Consider the following 18,959-nt stretch of genomic DNA (forward strand, 5'->3'; position numbering starts at 1 on the left):
GCTATTTCTGGGTGGTCCCACCTTGAGTCCCTATGGTACCATGCCTCTGGCCAGCCCTGTTCCCCAAGTACCCCGACACCAGCGGGTTGAATACGGTGCTCCAGGCTCCCATGATCAACCCAAGCTTCCTCCAGGGGCTCGTGGCAGCTGGTCTCATAAAGCTGGCCACGTGGGAAGCGTTGTAGGGCCCCAGACAGAGCAGCAGAGTGAACAGTGCCCCTCCAGCCACTCGGGCGGCTCTGAGCTTCCGACTGCGGCTCAGGCCCGAGCGGGCCAGGGCCCGCAGGCAGCCCACGTAGCAGAAGGCAGTGACGACCAAGGGAAGGAAAAAGAGTAGAAGGGAGATACTGAGGCGGGCAGGGGCGGCCCATACTGGGTCCCAGGCTTCCAGACAGACGGGGGAGCCGTTGATCGGGATGGTCATTCCCAGGGACTTTGTGCTATTGTCCTCTTGACCTTCCTGAGTTTCAAGTCCAAACACCAGCCCCAAGTGGAAAAGCACCAGCCCCCAGATCCCTGCACACACACCCCAGGAATAACAGGGCCTCCGTGCAGCTTGGTACCCCAATGGGAAGGCTGCTCCGAGGTAGCGGCCGGCACTGAGGGCAGCCAGAAAGCAACCCCCAGCGTACAGCGGGACAAAATGTGTCAAGGCAAAGGCTGGGCAGAGGGAGGCTGGGAGAGGCCAGGCTCCGCCCGCCAGGGACTCAGCTGCCTTTAGAGGTAGGGAGGTGGTCAGCAGGAGGTCAGAGCAGGCCAGATGGAGGGTGTAGACAAGGCTTGGGGTGAGGCGGAGCCGGGCATGGGACACGGCCTCCCTGAGGAGTATGGCATTGAGGGGAAGGCCCAGTATAAAGGCGGCAGCATAGAGGGCAAAGGAGAGCTGGGGTGGGATGTTCATGTTTCCAAGAAGCAGGAGGGCAGGGCCCCCTTCTTGGTGACCTGGGGCACCTCCCAGGCTCTCTGGGCCTCTAAATGAAGAGAACAATCCGTGGTTCAGGACAGGATTCCCAGTGTGATACAGGTCCAAAGTGCAGCCGTTTCTCGAGGATCTCAGCTAAAGCAGTGGATGCCATGGTCCAGAGGAGCTAGCCAAGGCTCCCATGGCCGGCCAGGCCCCTTCCTCCCCAGGCAGGCTCTGGGCAGCTGCCAAATAGACAGGAGGGAACCCTGAAAGTGCAGGGCTTGGCGCTGATTGGGTTGCCCAGGGGACAGCGGGGAGAGTGGAGAAGAGGCAGAGTCATAAGGTTGTGTGTACTCCTGGGGAACGGGGAGAGGCGACCACCAGGAACAACTGGAGTGAGGGGGAAACTGGGAGATGAGAATAGCATCTGGGCATGTCCTGAGGAATAAAAGAGATAGGGGCCATCAAGAGGGAGGCAAGAGGGCAGGAGAGTCCTAGGGTGAGGAGACTGGGGAAGGGGAGCAGAAGAGAGGCACTCACCTTCTCGAAGCTGCCGGATGCCTCTGAGACTGCAGGGCTGGCCCTCGGGCTGAAGTTGGGCAGAGAGCCAAGAGGCGAGAGCAGAGGGAGGGGTGACCAAGGCCATAAACTAGAGGCCACCTTGCAGCCCGAGTGAGCACCTAATGGGGCATCTCTGCCTTCAGCTGGGGGGGGGGAGGAGCAGCCTCGGGAGAGGGCTTGGAACCCCAAGGCCCAATGCCTTGATCCTAGCAGGAGAGTGGACTCTGGCCGGGCTCCTGGCATCCAGGTGGGCCGCAGAGTGCTTTGGTGGAACTCCAAGGACCTGGAAGGGTTGCTGTTGAACTCTTCTTCAGGTAGAAGGGAGGCCTTGGGAGAGGGTCGGAGCTGGGTGGCAGAGCACCTGGAGCCAGGTTAGAGGCTGGCTTTGCCAAAGTCCCCAGGCTTCCTCAACATGAGTCATTCTGGCTTCTCTTCATGCCTCAGTGGCTCTTGTCTAGAGCCACACTGCCCAATCAATTAGCCATGAAGCAGGCTTTTGTGTCAATAGCTGGGCAGGAGATGGGGGTGGTTGCTGGGGAAACACTAGGTGCCATTAATGGTCCCCCAAGGAATCACTTTCCTCTTCTCACACATGGCCCTCCTTTCAGCCTATTAACTCACACCCTGTTTGCACCCCACAAGTCCATCCCTAACAGGGATGCCGGAGAGGGGAGGACTTCAAGATGCAGCTTTTTCCTGTTGTTTTCAAACCTGGCCTTCCCCAGAAGCCATCCAAAAGAAAGGAGATGGGGAAGTCACTGTCTATCACTGGGGCAGGGCTCAACCCGACAAACCTTGATCTTCTCCCCCACTGCCCCTCGCCCTCAATAGAGAATATTTCTGGAGCTGTTGCTTCCAGAGCTGTAAGTCCTAAAATGCTGAGGGCAGCTCAATTGAAGGGATGAACTTCCTCCCCAAGGAACATTTTGGCCCACCTTCTCCAACCTCCCTTTGCCCTGTGCCAAGAGACAACAGCCCCAGGCTCTCCTCTCTGGTGCCCCTCTCCCAGGGTTTGCCTTATCCCACCACTAAGATACTCTCTCCTGCCCTTTTTCTCCCATCTGCTTCTCCCAATAGCTATGAGGTAGGGGCCATGTTGGCCTAGGACAACTAGGTTGTACCAGTGGACAGAACATCAGGAACCTGGAGTCAGGAAGACCCGAGTTCAAATTTGGCCTCAGACACTTACAAACTGTGTGACAAGTCACTTCACCCTGCTTGCCTCAGTTTCCTCTTCTGTAAATGGGGATAATAATAGCACCTACCTCACAGAGGTATTGTGAGGGTCAAGTGAGATAGCAATGGAAGTAAGCAATTTATAAATATTGGCTATTGTTACTATTTGTAGGATAGGTTACCTACTCTTCCAACTTAATTTGCCACCAACTGGGGTGTACTCTGGTTCCCCTTCCCCTCTACATGCAGACACACACACACACACACACACACACACACACACACACACACACACACCTGGCTTCCCACCCTCATGATATCTTCTTTATTCTCTTTCCCTTCCATCCCCAAATGCATTGACCCCAATAAGAATAGCTCACTGGCCATCCATGACTTTAGTTTGACAGTTTTATTTCTCTCTGTCTCATAAGTAACATTCTCCCAGCTTCTACCATGAGGAGGGGCAGAGGCTGGGTGATTAGCTCTGTGCAATGCCTGGCTATAATTAGAAACGGAATTAAGGCTTTAGGGAAGGGACTGACAGAAAGAACTCAGCTCCCTTACCATGTCACTGCATACACTGTGTGTCCTCCCTTTGACGTGGAGTCTTAATGGGACATGGAAGCTAGAGTAGGTTTGGGGATTCAGCTCTGGAGAGGTTAAAGGCTATTGATGTGATGAATGAGAATAGGGATGGGAAGGGCTGGAGTGAAAGAAACACGTGAAAGTGACTGGAGAGAATAGAGGGCTGAAGCATGTGCTCCGTGTGCATGCACATGCATGTGGAGAGGTAGGAAGGACAAGGACCAGACACGGGCTTTTGCAAGGGTAGCACTGTCAGAGCAAGAAAGGAAGGGACCCTGGTAGAAGCCTTCTCCTAAGGCCCAGACAGAAACTTCACAGCATTCATTGGGGGCCCCAGAAAGACAGCAGGGGAGGGTATGACAGGCCACTGAGCAGCTGATCCGACAGACACGGTCGTAGGCGCCGGTCACGGATTCCTCCAGATTGCCCCCACGAAAGGCCCCCGAGGCATGAGACTTCTTCATCTCCATGGTCAATATTTCAGAGTTACGTACTCCACCCCTTCCTGCACAGGGAGCCTCTCACCCTCCCCAAACTGAATCAGTTCAGAGTAATGTAATCCTTCATCTTCTGGAAGAGATGGTGGCATCACATTCTCATAATCACCCTGGGAAGAAGAAAAGGAAGTGGGAGTCCTTACTCATCTTCCCAGCCCCTCTTTCTCAGTCATCCTTTCTCCCTCTTCCTCCTCACACTCCCGCTCTCTGCCCTTCCTGTGTTCTTAACTTCAGAGAACCTGAGACATGTTCTTCTCGTGAGAGAAGGAACTAGGGCGGAACACTCTGAATAAGAAACGGTGGCAGGGGCAGCTAGGTGGCCCTGGAGTCAGGAGGACCTGCGTTCAAATCCGACCTCAGACACTTGACAACTTACTAGCTGTGTGACCCTGGGCAAGTCACTTAACCCCAATTGCCTCACCAAAAAAAAAAAAAAGAAGAAAGAAAGAAACAGTGGCATCTGTCACCAGGCCTTGGGGATCCTCAGAGTTTCTCTGCTGAGGGACTGTGGGACCTGGGGCCCAGGCTTTGGCTCAGCTCAGCAGTACTTCTCTCCATTTAAGCCAGACTCATGCTTTCTGCCCCCTCCTCAACATCCCTGCCTCCTTACCCGATAGGGTTTCTGCAGCACAGAGTAGGTGACACTCTGGTCCTCAGTTTGAAGAGTGACTGGCGTGGTCTCCAGATACCTAGCAGATGGGACAAATGAAAGCAGATCTCCCCTTGGCCTCCCACTCACCTAACAGCCCCATGCTCAGCCCTGCCACCTTGTCCTTGGCTCTCCAGGACCCAGGCATCCTGGGGTCCACCTACATCTCCCTCAGGGTCTCTGATCTCTGACCCTGACATTCACCTTCTTTTCTCTGTAGGCCTTTTCTTCTCCTCCTCTTCCCCCTCCTCTTATTCCTCTTCCTCTTCCTCCTCTTCCCCCTCCTCCCTCTCTTCCTCCCTCTCCTCCTCTCCCTCCTCCCTCTCTTCCTCCCTCTCCTCCTCCCCCTCCTCCCTCTCTTCCTCCTCCTCTTCTTCCTCCTCCCTCTCTTCCTCCCTCTCCTCCTCCCCCTCCTCCCTCTCTTCCTCCCTCTCCTCCTCTCCCTCCTCCCTCTCCTCCTCCCCCTCCTCCCTCTCTTCCTCCTCCCCCTCCTGCAGCACATCCTCATTTTTGTTCCATGTTAGGTCCCCAACTCCCCAAACTTCTAACTCTGTCTTCTCTAGCTCTACCCAAACATCCTTTGTGTTCCCCTCTCTCCCCTGTACCTAGCTCCTGGCTGGCACTTACGGAGCCCTGGCAGGAAACTGCAAGGTGGCATAATTGATCCTCTCCTCCATGGCAGGATTATAATAACCCAAGTACTGGGGAGCAGCTGTGGATTGGGGCCTCCTTACCTGAGAAAGAAATGAGCCTTCAGCCCCAACCCTTCTCCTGTCCCTCCCCCAACCCTTGAGCCCCAGGAGTCTACCCTGCCCTCTACCCAGGAGACCCCCACAACAATGCCCTAAAGGGCCTCTTGCTTTTACCTCGTGCTCTGTGGTCACAAAGCACAATTCATGTGCTTTTAAAATCTGATGTTCGCATCAAGCCTGCCGGGTCAGTAATAACAAGAGTACTCTATTCCCATTTGACAGATCTAGACACTGAGGCTAAGTGGCTCAGTCATCTGTTTAGAGTCACACAGCCCACAGTTCCAGGAACTGGGGCCTGAATGCAGGTCTTCCGACCCTAAGCCCAGGGCCCTTTCCCCATACTCGGCTCCCTCTGCTGCTGCCCCATCACGCCTCCTATTCTCCTGCTGGCTCCCAGAGCAGTGTGCCTTCAGTTCCCTGGTCCTCGGCTCCTACCTTCTTATTCCTGATGAAGAAAGAGCCCTGTCTGCGGGGCTGCTCCTGAAAATTCTGCTCTCCTCTGATCTTCTTCCAGCTGTAGGGCAAAAGTGAATGAAGGGTGAGAGGCAGTCCCAGGACCCAGAGCCCTTAGGTCCTGGGAGCAAAGCCACAGGCTAGAGAGATTAGTGACATGAAGCTTTGAAAAGAGACCCCAGGGGCAGCTAGGTGGTGCAGTGGATAAAGCACCGGCCCTGGAGTCAGGAGGACCTGAGTTCAAATCCGGCCTCAGACCCTTGACATTTACTAGCTGTGTGACCCTGGGCAAGTCACTTAACCCCCATTGCTCCGCAAAAAAAAGAAAAAGAAAAAGAAAAGAGACCCCAGAGGGGAGCTCACCATCGGACCCCCAGCAGGGCCAGGAAGAAGACAGCCAGGCACACCCCAAGCCCCAAAGCAGTTCGCTTTCCAATGGTCTCTGGGCTGTCTGGAGAAGGAAGGAAAGAGTCTTTTGTGGATGCCCTAGTCCATCACCGGGGATGACAGAGCCCCTCTGCCTATGGGGAGACCTCGTCTGCCGCAGAGACAAAGTCCTTCCCTTTGGGGAGCTACAATATATGAAAACAGAGGCCACAGGACAGACAGAATGATTTGCTAATGTGGCCAAAATACCAAGTACAAACTGAATGCCTGAGGCTAGGAAATCCAACCTGAAGGTTCACCTGGGCGAGCTTCTTGGGAGGAGGTGAGCTCTGAGCCAGGCTTCAAAAGGAACGAATGACAAAGACATGGCTTGCTGGGCCACATGGAGTAAACTCCCCTGGGGCAGGCTAATGGCCCCATGAAAGCTTATGAGGAGGAAGAAACAGTACTTGGCTGGAGCCAGGGGCTTAGTGGAGAGTAATGAAAGAAGAGGTGGGGAGCAGGGGGAAGTGGGGTAGGGGGACCTAGACAGCCAGGCTGGGGCATAAGCGGGGATGGGGATGCAAGGGTGGGGGAGGTCTTACAATAGACGGTGAGCAAGGCAGAATCAGATTTCCCTGTCCCCAACTTGTTGGTCCCATGACACCAGTAGGCCCCCGATTGATGAGTCGTCACGGACCACAAGATCAGCCTTGGACCAAAATCACCAATCTTTTGGCCTTTCCAGTCAAACCAGGTGTAAAGGTCAACAGCTGGATTTGCATCAGCCTCACAGGTCAGGACCACGTTGGTCTTCTCCATCACTGTGTCCCCTGGGTTAATGGACACTTGAAAGTGTCTGGGTGGGTCTGCAGGGAGTGAGAGAGTCAGAAACCCAGATAACCAACCCCCACTCTCCCTGCTAGGACCAAAGAATTGTACTCAGGCACTCTCCTTGCCCCTTTTAGACCTGGCCATCCCATCCCCCAAGCCCTGCCGCTTACACTGGATTTTCAGGTCCCATTCCTGAGATCTGGTCTCTCCAATCGAGTTGGTGACAAGACAGCTGTACAGGCCAGAGTCTTCCGGGGAGATGGAGCTCCAGTTTAAGTACCTCCCCTCACAGAAGTGCTTCCCATTTTGGGTCCAGGAATAATGAACATCTGCGGGGTGACTGGAGCTGAAGTCACATCGAAGGTGGACTTGGTCTTTGGACTGGATGTCAGCTTTGGGAGTTAGCAGAATGACTTTGACATCTCTTGGGGCATCTGGGGAGAGAAGTCACTGCTGAGGTGGCTCCCAGGATCCAGGCTTCCTGACCACCTCCTCCCAGGCCTCCTTCTCCTTCAAGAACCCAAGGCCCTGGTCTTCCAATCCCGCCATCCTGGTGAGTCATCCTGATGCCCAGCTCTCCTTGCAGGCCCTGGCCTTCTTCCTCTTGTGTTCTTACATTGTACATCCAAGTGGAGAGGGGTGGCCTGGGAACATTCATCGTTGCAGGCCCAGCAGGTGACCGACTCGGCATTCCAAGGGATGCTGCTGATGGTAAGGAGCTGGGAATTGATTCTGTGTTTTTGTAAGAACTGGGCTCTCCATGAATAGCTGTAGGGAGTGGGGTTACTTTGCTCGTAGGAACAGGACAGGGTCACAGAGTCACCTTCTTGGATCGGTGTCTGGTTGACAATAGTCACGCTCACCCCAGTGGGGGGATCTGGGAGAGAAACAGAATTTAGCAGGGAGCCCAGTCATCCCAACCTGCCCTCTCAAATGCCCACTCTGCCTCTTCTCCTGCTATTCTCTTCTCTCCCCCTATCACTTAAAGAACTCTTGGACTTACTGCTCTGTTATTCGATAGGGGAAGGGCAGAAATCCCTCTCTTGCTACCTTTTAATCTAGTGTTTTTGTTCTTCTTTTTACATTAGTGTGAATCTGGCCATGAGCTTCCTGAAAGCATGCACTGTGCCTGTGGAATTTATTCAAGCCCATTGCAAGGTATAGATAGTACTTTCTAGCTATGTGAAGGTTGGGAAATCACATAACCTCTCCAAACCTCAGTACCTTCATCTGCATAATGGACAGGTATTAGCTCGCAATGACTTTTTTTTTTTAAGTGGGGCAATTGGGGTTAAGTGACTTGCCCAGGGTCACACAGCTAATAAGTGTTAAGTGTCTGAGGCTGGATTTGAACTCAGGTCCTCCTGAATCCAGGGCCAGTGCTCTATGCACTGTGCCACCTAGCTTCCCTCACAATGACTTTTGAGAATTCAAACAAGATAATGTATGTAAGGTATTCTGTAAACCATGAAATGCTATACAAATGCCAACTATTACATTGTTATTAGTATGAATTAGTGTTTTAATGAAGGCTTGGTGATAATAGCAACGAGGTGTCCTTTACTTACTTCCCTGTCCAGGACACAGTTCTGGACACAGCTCTGCACATTGTTCCTTGTTCATCCCCAAGCCCAAGCATCATATGGCCACTTACACTGCACATCCAGCCAGGCTTTCTCACTGACTTCTCCTCGGCCCTCACTGTTCTCAGCCAGGCAGGTGTACTGGCCTGCTTGCATCCGGTTGACCGCTTGGAACCTGAGCTTCTGTTTCACCTCTCCTAGTACCTGCTTCTCAGCATGATACCAGGTAAAATTGGTTGGAGGAGGGTAGGCAACAGTCTCACAAGTCAGCTCCACCGTCCTGTTCTCCATCACTTTGAAGTCAGCAGAAAGAACTTTGGAAACTGGGGAATCTGGTGGGAGAAGGTAGAAGGTAGCATGGAGTGGGCTGATCCCACTGACCAGCAAATAATCCCGAGAACCCCTGTTTTAGTTCTTGTCCCAGTCATGTCCACATCTCCCCCTCAAACAGTGGCCCCCAGCTCGCTCACACACACTCACACACACACACACACACACACACACACACACACACACACAGAGCCAAAAAACAAACAATAAACCCTCGTGAATCAGCCAATGTACCTCCTCCACTCCCCAGATTTACTCCAAAGACTCTCCGATCTCTCCCTAACTCCCCAACCCCATGACCAGCTCACGTCGGACTTGCAGCTGCACGGGTTCTGATCTCCCCCGGCCCATTTCATTGTACGCTTCACAACAGTAATTCCCAGCCTGCTGCCAAGTCACATTGGACAGAGTCAGATGTTCGCCCGAATTCTGCACACTCGTTTCATCCTTGAACCAGGAGAAGCTGCCTTGGATCTCAGGGTTGCTGCTTTGGAGTAGACACCTCAGAGTCACTGATTCCCCCTCTTTCACTTCCAGGTGGGGACTGGCTTTGATCATTATCTTTGGGGTATCTGGAAGGGCAGAGAGTAAGTCCAATGAAAAGAGGATATGTCTTGGAAGCCAAAGGAGGGGATTCCTTGGGAAGACTCAAAGGTCTCATCTTCTAGAACCCAACAGGAAAGATCCATGCAGTCTACACGGTCACACAGGACTCAGAGATGGAGGGGGCACTGTGACCTGGGCATTATGGTAGGAAGGAAATCAAAAGTGATTCCACGGCTTAAAGGATTCTCAGGCTTCACTTTTCAGATGAGGAAATGGAGGCTCAGAGAGAGGACCCGAGCTTGCCCAAGGTAGCCCAGGTATTCAGAAGCAGCGTCAAGAACCCAACCCTGAGGGCAGCTAGGTGGCGCTGCAGTGGATAAAGCACTAGCCCTGGATTCAGGAGGACCTGAGTTCAAATGCGGCCTCAGACACTTGACACTTACTAGTTGTGTGACCCTGGACAAGTCACTTAACCCTCATTGCCCCACCAAAAAAAAAAAAGAATCCAACCCCGGTCTTGATGCTTCTGGGTCCAGCCCACAATTCCCTGGGTTGTGCTGCTTCTTACAACCTGGACCTTCCATGAAGGAAGAAGGTAGGGGGCAGCCAGGTGGCGCAGTGGATAGAGCACCAGCCCTGGAGTCAGGAGGACCTGAGTTCAAATCCGGCCTCAGACATTTGACACTTACTAGCTGTGTGACCCTGGGAAAGTCACTTAACCCCAATTGCCTCACTTAAAAAAAAAAAGAAAGAAAGAAGGTGGGATTTCAGCAGAGACTTGATGAAGCCAGAAGAGCCAGTCAGGCCCAGGACACAGCCAGTGCAAAAGCAGCAGGGAAGGTGGAACAGAACGTGCTTACATGTTAGTGCCTTAAACTGAATTGTAGTCTATTGTCTATTGACCTTCAGCTGCGTTATCCTGAGGTCGATATTAAAATAAGTCTATGAGTTCAGGACAGAGGGCAGAAGGAGATGGGCTACAGCATCCTGGCATCTGTGTGTTGGGGAAGGGGAAGAGGCAGGAGGAATCTCCAGTTGGATCCACCATTGCCTATAGCTCCTATATCGAAGGTGACCGAGTTGTTCTTACCCCTCTCTCTGGACAGGCCACAGGAAAGATATTTGGGATTATGAAGATGATAATGATAGAGGAGTTCTTTCACAGTTAGGGAACGGGGACCCACAAGATAACATTCTGGAGGAGACTCACGCTTCACATCCAGCTTCAGGGTCTTCTTAGAGAGAAGCTGCCCATCAGTTTGAGAGAGGCTGCAAGCCAGCTCCTTGGTGTGGTACATCCAGTCCAGACTGAATGTGAATTTGCTCTCCATCAAGATGCTCTGGGTTTCTATGGAGAATGAGTTCTTGACCTGGTCCTGTAGAGGCTCCTGCCTATCCAGGGACCAGAGCAACCTTACAGGGTCCTCAGGACAGAAGTGGTTCACAAAGCAGGTCACAGTGACTGTTTGGAACTCGTGGAGCTGCTGGGGGAGCTGAATGTAGGGCTGAGGTGCAGACTCTGAGGGAGAAAAGCAAGGAGGGTCTAGGATGGGAGGAAGAAGGGGAGGGGACTCTTAGCCCTAATCTGGGAGGGTTGGAGAAGGGGACCCTCCACCTGGGAGTTTTCTCACAATCTCCATTAAGACAGCTTCCCAATTAGCCCTTCCTAACCCCAGCCACTGGCTGCCCAGTGGCCCCTTTGCTTCTTGGTGGTTGCTGTAGTAGTAGTAGTGGCAGTGGCAGTGGTGGAAGTGATGGTGGTGGTAGTGGTAGCAGTAGTGGTGGTGGTAGTGGCAGTGGCAGTGGCAGTGGTGGTAGTGATGTTGGTGGTGGTGGTAGTAGCAGCAGCAGTAGTACTAGTATTACTAGTACTAGTACTAGTACTAGTACTAATAGTAATGCTCATTCTAGCAATAACAATAAGTAGGAGTAACAATAATAAAAGAAACTCTTCCCATTCCTATCGTGCTTTTAAAGTTGACAAGACACTTTGGTCACAAGAGCCCCATGACATGGGCTCCCCCACCCCAAGCTGTTGCTGCTCCCTCTCCCCTTCCTGAAATTATTTCTCTTTGCATGTGTTTTGTTCCCTGCCCCTCCTCTCCCCCCAGAACGGAAGCCCCTGGAGAACAGGAAACTTCCATTTTTCTTTGTGTTCCCAGCCTCTTACACAATGCTTGGCACACAGTAAGTGCTTAATAAAGGATGTTCAGTTGGAATGTGTATTATGCCCATTCTATAAAGAAGGATATTCTGTCTGGTCTTGCTCATCTGTCCAATTGAGAATTCTCCATGGACAGGGATACTATCCCCCTTCAGACCATGGGCTGCCCTAGGACTGAGGACCTGCCTCTTCTATTGAGTTAACAGCTCCTTGAGACCAAGAACTGGGTCATCTCCAACTTTTGTGCCTCCCTGCCAGAGCCCAGCACAGAACAGCTCTTGCTCACAGAGTTTGCTTAGGGAGCTGGGGCCTGGGCTTAGAAGGGGAACCCCTCTCTGGAATGTCTTTCTTCCCCTTCCCCTGGTCCCTCACCAGTGACGTTGAGTTGCACATAGGACATCCACTTATCATGCTCGGCCATCATCCGCAGTCCCAGCTTCCCGCTGTCAGTAACTTGCACCTGAAGAATGAGCATGCTGCAGTTTTCTTCTCTTTGGTGACCCAGAAACTTGATTCTTTTGTTCTCACTGAGATCATTTGTGTCAAAGAGCACAGTCCCATAGAATGAACTGTTGGCGTTACTGAACGACGGATTATGGAACAAGATTAAGCGATCTAGTTTCCGTATGCCTCTGATGTTGTTGTAGCTGCAGGGGATCTGGACGCAGGTGCCTTGCCAAGCGTAGAGGACTTCTGGCAGTTTGACATTCCAGTAACAGAGACCCAGAACCAGGCATTCTGGGGCCCAGTGGCACGAAGGAGAGAAAAGGAGGGGATGGGGTCAAGGGAGAAGAACATGAAACAAACAGTTACACAAAGACTAGACTGAGATAAAACTGAGTGGAGCCCATGGAGAAAGAGGAAGAGCACCTGAAACCCAGAGAAATGGTCAAGAGAGGTGTCTCCCCAATAGGCTTTCCAATGAGGACAACTTCTCCCACCCCCTCTTCCTTTATTATTTTTTTTTTGGAGGGCAATGAGGGTTAAGTGACTTGCCCAGGGTCACACAGCTAGTAAGTGTCAAGTGTCTGAGGCTGGATTTGAACTCAGGTCTTCCTGAATCCAGGGCTGGTGCTTTATCCACTGTGCCACCTAGCTGCCCCCTCCCTCCTCTCCACAGAATCCTCTTGCCTAAAATCTCACACCCCCCCCCCTCAACACCTGCTCCCAGGGGCCACCAACGGGCCCTTACCAGCAACCAGAATGGAAAGATGAAGGAGGCTCATAATGACACCCCTGGCCGGCTCAGGGTTCCTGAAAAGGGAAAACCAGTTTTCAGGTTAGTCAAGTGACTTCTTTTCTCCAGGCTGCATTCCTTGGTTTCTCCCGTCCAGCTCTGAATGATTGTGGCTTTCCTTCTGAGTCCCCTTTGTGTGCTCAAAGTACACGGTTTTCATCTGTGATTGCACATCTGTCTGGCTTCCTCACCCCTTTGAATGTTTGAGCAGGGGCATGCCACTTACAGTTCATAGCTGGGTTTGTATATCTCATCTCCCCTTTATACTGGGAGTTGGGGGATGAGATTCCTTCTCCTTCTGTTTTCTCTCTCCCCCATGACATCCAGTCTAGCATTTTGTCCAGGGGAAACTCATTTAAGGATGCTGACTCACTGAGTCCACTGGTGAGCTAAGCAAGGTCATGATGAGGAGGACCCTGTCTGCAGGCCCTTCATGGGCCTACTCCCTCCACCTCAACGTCGACTCGACTTTCTGAATGCACGAATATTGCCTCCCTTGTCCCTGGTTATGATTAACATTTGCATAAAGTTAAATCTGTCTCTTTTTACATGGCAAGTGCCATTAGCGTGGTCCCTTGGGGAATGACCAGGATGTGCCAATAGAGTGTGTCTCCTGTCACATCAGATTCACTCCCATCTCTACCCTTTTTGCCGCCTCATGTATTTCCCTTCTTAAAGCTTGTGGGGAAAAAAAAAGGCACAGGAGCAAACAGGAAGATGGAAGAAGCCCAGTAGGCTGGCCTTTGGAATAAACAGAACTCCCAAAGTTACAAGTGGAGAGAGATGCCCTGGAGAAGCTGAATGCAACGAAACCTTACCTCCTCCGGGTCTCCGCAGTAGGCTGAACGCAAGGATAAATGGGTCTATCCCATAGTAAAGAGCATAGCTCTCAATCATTAGGCCCAACCTCAGCCAGCACATGCCATCCAATTCCCCAAAAAGTCCTCAGCTCTGAGCCAAGTCCGCTCCTGCCATACCCTGATCAGGAACCTGACTCAGGACCCCAGGGTGAAAAGGAAGTGGGCTACTTCTCCTTGCTTGAGGCAAACAGGAAGTCTCAGGCTAGCTACCATTAGGGGTGCTCTCCTTAGTCCTGAGTTCAGGGGACAAAGAGAAGGAGGGTGAGGATAAATCAGGACCCAGACATGGGAGATGTTGTAGCCCATGTTAAAGTTCATTTCAGGGCAACATCAAGGAGAGGGAAGTTAGTAGTGACGAAGGAGGGCAGCTTGGCCCTTGAATGGGGTTACAAGGATGGCTGGGGAGGGAGTCAAAGAGAAAGGGAAGATGTAAGACAAGGAGAGAGTAGGGTGCCTTTTTACCTGCTTCTTGCACATCTTCCCTTTCTCCCTCCTTATGGGTGAGAACAGCAATAATGAGAAAGAGGAAGTTGTTTGCTTTTTACATCTAGCCCTGACCAGTGACTCAGTCAGTCTCCTCCCCTATCTTGAAGCTCTAGGGGTAACTGAGAGCCAATCTGAAAGCTTTGATGGAGTAGAAAGAGAAAGAATTGGGGGTGAAGAGGAACTACTAATTTACTTAGATGCAGGTCTTGGTTATTTGACTGATGGAGGTACAGAGTGGAATGTGTTTAACATCAGGTTAGCTGGCCACTTTAGCATGCCCCTGGCTACTGTCTGCCCTCGTTTTCCATTCTTGACCTACTGAGCTCAAGAAATTAAAATTCATTTCAGTACAATCTAAGAACCAAGCAAATTTCAAAGACTCATGTGTTGTTGTTTTTTTAATTATCTAAAGCATTATGGATCTGTTGTTGTTGAGTCATTTCAGTTGTGTCCAACTCTTTGTGACCCCATCTGGAGTTTTCTTGGCAGAGAGACTTGGAGTGATTTGCCATTTTCTTCTCCAGCTCATTTTATAGATGAGGAAACTGAGGCAAACAGGGTGAAGTGACTTGCCCAGGGTCACACAACTAGTAAGTATATGAGGTCAGATTTGAACTCATGAAGGTGAGTCTTCTAACTCCAGGCCCAGTGCTCTATTTACTATAGTGCCTCCTTGCTGCTAGAGTGGGTTATCTGCCATTTAAAAATTATCCATTATTCCCAGAGCACAGAAGTAGGGGAATGGGGTAGAAGGTGTAGTGAGAGCCTCCTCAAAGTGGAATGAGCTGCCTCAGCTGACAGCAGCTTCTGGGCCTTCAAGCAAAGCCTGGATGGCATAGAAGGGATCCTCCAGCGGGGGTGGGTTGGCCTTTGAGGTCCCTCCCAACTTGGAGATTCTGAGACCCTTCTCCATTTGAGAAGACAACTGGGAGGTTGGTGGTTGGTGGTTTTCATTTTCACACTGGCCCTGAAATGATAGTTTCTAGACAGAGAGACCATCTGATCTGGTACCAAGGATGACAAAAGAGAAAGTTTTTACAGTTGAAACCCCATCATTCATCACCACCCTGATCAATGTTTCAAAGTTCGGATAAATGGAGGCCAAGTTATATAGATCCTACTTTGGGGGAAAGTTCTGCTCCTTCTCTTCATCCCTTCCCCACAAATGCTACCAGGAAATCATGAAAGAGAAAAGGAATCGTTATGGGATAAGCAGGGGGGAAGACAACAGATGAGGAGACTGGCTCCATCCTCTTCAACCATCCCCCTTCGTCCTCTTCAACCATCTCCCTCCCTCTTTCTGGACAATGGCTTCTCCTTGAATTTTCATGACTCTCTTCCTGCCTGCTTCTCCTACTTTTCTAGGTTCTCCTTTGGGGCAGCTAGGTAGTAGAGTGGATAGAGCACTGGGCTCAAAGTTGGGAGGATCTGAGTTCAAATCTCACCTCAGACCCTTACTAGCTGTGTGACCCTGGGCAAGTCACCTAACCCCAGTTGCCTCAAATATCTGGGGTCATCTCTAGTCACCCTGATGTATATCTTGCCACTGGACCTGGATGACTGTGGAGGAGAGAGTGAGGTTGGTGACCTTGCACAGTCTTCCCTCCCTTAAATCCAATTCATTGCAAGTCATCACCTCACCTCCTGATGTCATGGTCTTCTGGAAGGAAGGACAAACAACACAACAGCTTTTCCTTCACAGGCATCTTTTACTGGATCATCATCACAGTGTAAAGGTGAGGTATTCTTTCCCACCCCATTCAATCAGGAAGTCCGAGCCAGCCAAATCCATTTAAAGGGTAACTAGGTATGAACAAGGCCTTTTTTAAATTTGGGAGGAAGGAGGTGCTTTGATCATTGGATGAACAGATAGAGGGTACTACATTTAAAAAAATAATCCTGTGATTGACTGAAAGCATCAGACATATCTCTGGGTCTGTGTATATAACACAGTGAGCCAATTCAGAATTGTGCCTTCCAGCAGCAGTGGTGGTCAAATGCAGAAGTGAAGAACACTTGAGAAGGAACTGCCCTTTGTAGAAGTGAAGGGATGGTTTTCCCCATTCCCAACACCACTGACCACTATGTGGTGACCTTGGGAACTTCAAAAGATCAGGAGGAAGTTCCTATGGACATCAGGGGGCAGTAAAATCTTAAGGCAGAACTTTCATTGGAAACTGGGGGATATACCAAGGACAAACTCAAAGCACCAAGGAAAGACACTGACCCTCAAAGCTGAGTAGAGAGCTTTACCTAAGGAAAACTTCATAAGAACTCTACAATGGAAGGAACCTGGAGCTGGGAGTTTTCTCTTTGTCTACAAGTAGTCTCTTAAGTTTGAACCCACCCTCTCCAAGAACCTTGTGGATGCATGGGAAGAGTTTGTTCCAGTTAGGGAAGATGTCTCTGTGGCAACTGTCCTTGCTATACCTGTTTAGTAAATACCTTTTTGTAAAAGATCAAGAATCAATGGGACGTATATTGGTAGACGCCTCTATGCAACCATACTAGACAACCCAGTCCCTTAGGGTTACCTTTAGAACTCTAAGAAAAGGGGCAGCTAGGTAGCACAGTGGATAGAGCACTGGCCCTGGATTCAGGAGGACCTGAGTTCAAATTTGGCCTCAGACACTTAACACTTACTAGCTGTGTGACCCTGGGCAAGTCACTTAACCCCAATTGCCTCACCAAAAAAAAAAAAAAAAAAAAGAACTCTGAGGAAAGAAGAAGTTCAAAAGTTTAACTAGAATTCCTAGAAGAAAAGTAAGAGGTTTGTGGTGGGTTTTTTAAAATGCTAACCCTGATTTGTAAATGAAATGAGAGTGCTAAAGGAAATGATTGGGAAAGAAATGAGAATCAAAAAGGAAATTAACATCTTGACACAAGAGGAACAAAACCTGACCTAAACAACACACTCTGAAATTTTGAATGGACCAAAAAGTAGTTAACAATTCCATGAGAAAAGAAATATTGCAACAAAGTCAACTGACTGAAAAAATACTAGAAAGTGTAAGGAATTTCATATCAAAACAACTGACCTGACAAATAAATCAAAGGAAAAATCATTTAAGAATCGTTACTTAAAACCATGACCAAAAATTTTAAAGAGTCTACACCTCATAATTCAAGAAATCCTAAAAGAAAACTGCCCAGATCTCATAGAACCAGAAGGCAAAGTAAAAGTATAATGCATTTATTGACCATCTGGAAGAGGCCCCCAAACCAAAATTCCCAGGAGCATTTATAACTAACGTTCAGAGCTTGTGGGTCAAAGAAAAAACTCAAGTACGGAGGTGCCACAGTCAGAATCACACAGGATTTGACAGCTCCTGCAAGGAAGCAGCGGAGAGCTTGGAATATGATATTCCAGCAAGGAAAAGATAGAGGTTCACAACCAGAAACACCTTACCCAACAAAACTGAATGTGATCTTATAGGGGGTAAATGGACCTCTAGTGAAAGAGAAAGTTGTCTGGAATTCTGGTTGAAAGTATAGGAGCTGTGTAGAAGCTTTTGGAATGCCAATACAGGAGTCAAGAGAAACATAAAAAGTCTTCTCATCCCAGGAGGCCCCTCTGCCTCTGCCATCCCTTTGATTTCAACGAATTGCTTGGGTGGGTCATGCTCCCTTCTTCATTGATCTCCATTCACTCAAATTATTTGGGTAAACTAAAGCAATTTTGTCCCAAATACCCACCCATTTTCCCCATAACAGATACTTTTATAGAGGACTGATGGGGGTGATCATCTGACTGTGGAAAGTTCCCTTATTGAGGGAGGACCATCCCCCACTGGTGGTGGCTGGGGGGATTGGGTGAGGAGTGGCTGTGCATCTCTCAAGCCATCTCTCTCCTCCCCAACAAAAGCAGCAGTTACACCTAATCTTATCTCCCCAGGGGTGAGGGAGACTGGAATGAAGGGTGGTGGTCCTGAAGCTAGCTCAGTACCAATCTGGTGCCACTTATCTCTTTAGGTGTATCTGTCCTTTGGTTTAGCTTCTCAAGGAGAAGATTCTTTGATGTACCCCAGAGAACTTCTGGGGTGCTAGGCCCCATAACAAATAGAATATTAGAAAAGTTAGATATGATAGATATCTGGAAAAAACTGAATGGGAATAGAAAGGAATATACCTTTTTCTCAGTGGTACATGGCACATACACAAAAATTGACCATTTATTAGGGCACAAAGACGTCATAGTCAAATGTAGAAAGGCAGAAATACTAAATGCATCCCTCTCAGATCATGATGCAATAAAAATTACAAGTAATAAAGAGCCATGGAAAGATAGACTGAAAATTAATTGGAAACTAAACAATCTTATCCTAAAGAATGAGTGGGGGGAAAAAACGAGTGGGTCAAACAACAAATCATCAAAACAATAACTTCATCCAAGAAAATGACAATGAGACAACATACCAAAACCTATGGAATGCAGCCAAAGCAGTGCTTAGGGGAAATTTTGTATCTCTAAATGCTTATGATGTGGGATGGAATTAGGGGTCAAATTGATCATGAGTCATCCCAAAAGAATTACAAGACTCAATGACTCAGTTTCCCAAGTTTTATTGCAATACTGTGAGTGACCACAGGGAGAGAACCAGAATAGTGGAAAGGTATCTCTCCCTCTGTTCCTGTTATGGGCACTGATTTCTGTGGGTAAGAGAACTTAGCATCCTGACTTGTAAGTTATCCATTAACTGGGGTCTGAATCCCTCTTAGAGCTCATATCTGAATTAGAGCTTGGGCCTTAGGTTTTTCTATTAACCCTTTTTTGCCTCCTACATCACTTACATGAATAAAAAAGAGAAAGAGGAGAGTCAATGAATTGGGCATACAATTAAAAAAGCTAGAAAAAGAACAAATTAAGAACCCCCAATTAAATACTAAATTAGAAATCCTGAAAATCAAAGGAGAAATTAATAAAATTGAAAGCAAGAAAACTATAGAATTAGTTAATAAAACTAAGAGCTGGGGGA

At 49.5% G+C, this 18,959-nt stretch overlaps 2 protein-coding genes across 2 annotated transcripts; both read right to left on the reverse strand.

The window, feature by feature from the left end:
* Nucleotide 1: 1 nt before the first annotated feature.
* FFAR1 (free fatty acid receptor 1) lies at nt 2-942 on the reverse strand. The gene has a single exon (XM_043996938.1). It carries the CDS (start codon nt 899-901, stop codon nt 2-4), a length of 900 nt encoding a protein of 299 aa, XP_043852873.1. The 5' UTR covers nt 902-942.
* Nucleotides 943-3,053: 2,111 nt separating this feature from the next.
* Nucleotides 3,054-13,989, reverse strand: CD22 (CD22 molecule). Its single transcript, XM_043996169.1, has 14 exons — nt 13,960-13,989; nt 12,593-12,654; nt 11,773-12,138; nt 10,447-10,755; nt 8,999-9,262; nt 8,432-8,692; nt 7,394-7,654; nt 6,948-7,211; nt 6,549-6,812; nt 5,941-6,028; nt 5,560-5,638; nt 5,000-5,106; nt 4,334-4,412; nt 3,054-3,833 (listed from the first exon to the last, which is right to left on the reverse strand). The coding sequence occupies exons 2-14, from the start codon at nt 12,624-12,626 to the stop codon at nt 3,699-3,701; spliced, it is 2,511 nt and encodes an 836-aa protein (XP_043852104.1). The 5' UTR covers nt 12,627-12,654; nt 13,960-13,989; the 3' UTR covers nt 3,054-3,698.
* Nucleotides 13,990-18,959: the final 4,970 nt, after the last annotated feature.

This window comes from Dromiciops gliroides, chromosome 3 (genome assembly GCF_019393635.1).
Source record: "Dromiciops gliroides isolate mDroGli1 chromosome 3, mDroGli1.pri, whole genome shotgun sequence".
NCBI lineage: Eukaryota > Metazoa > Chordata > Mammalia > Microbiotheria > Microbiotheriidae > Dromiciops > Dromiciops gliroides.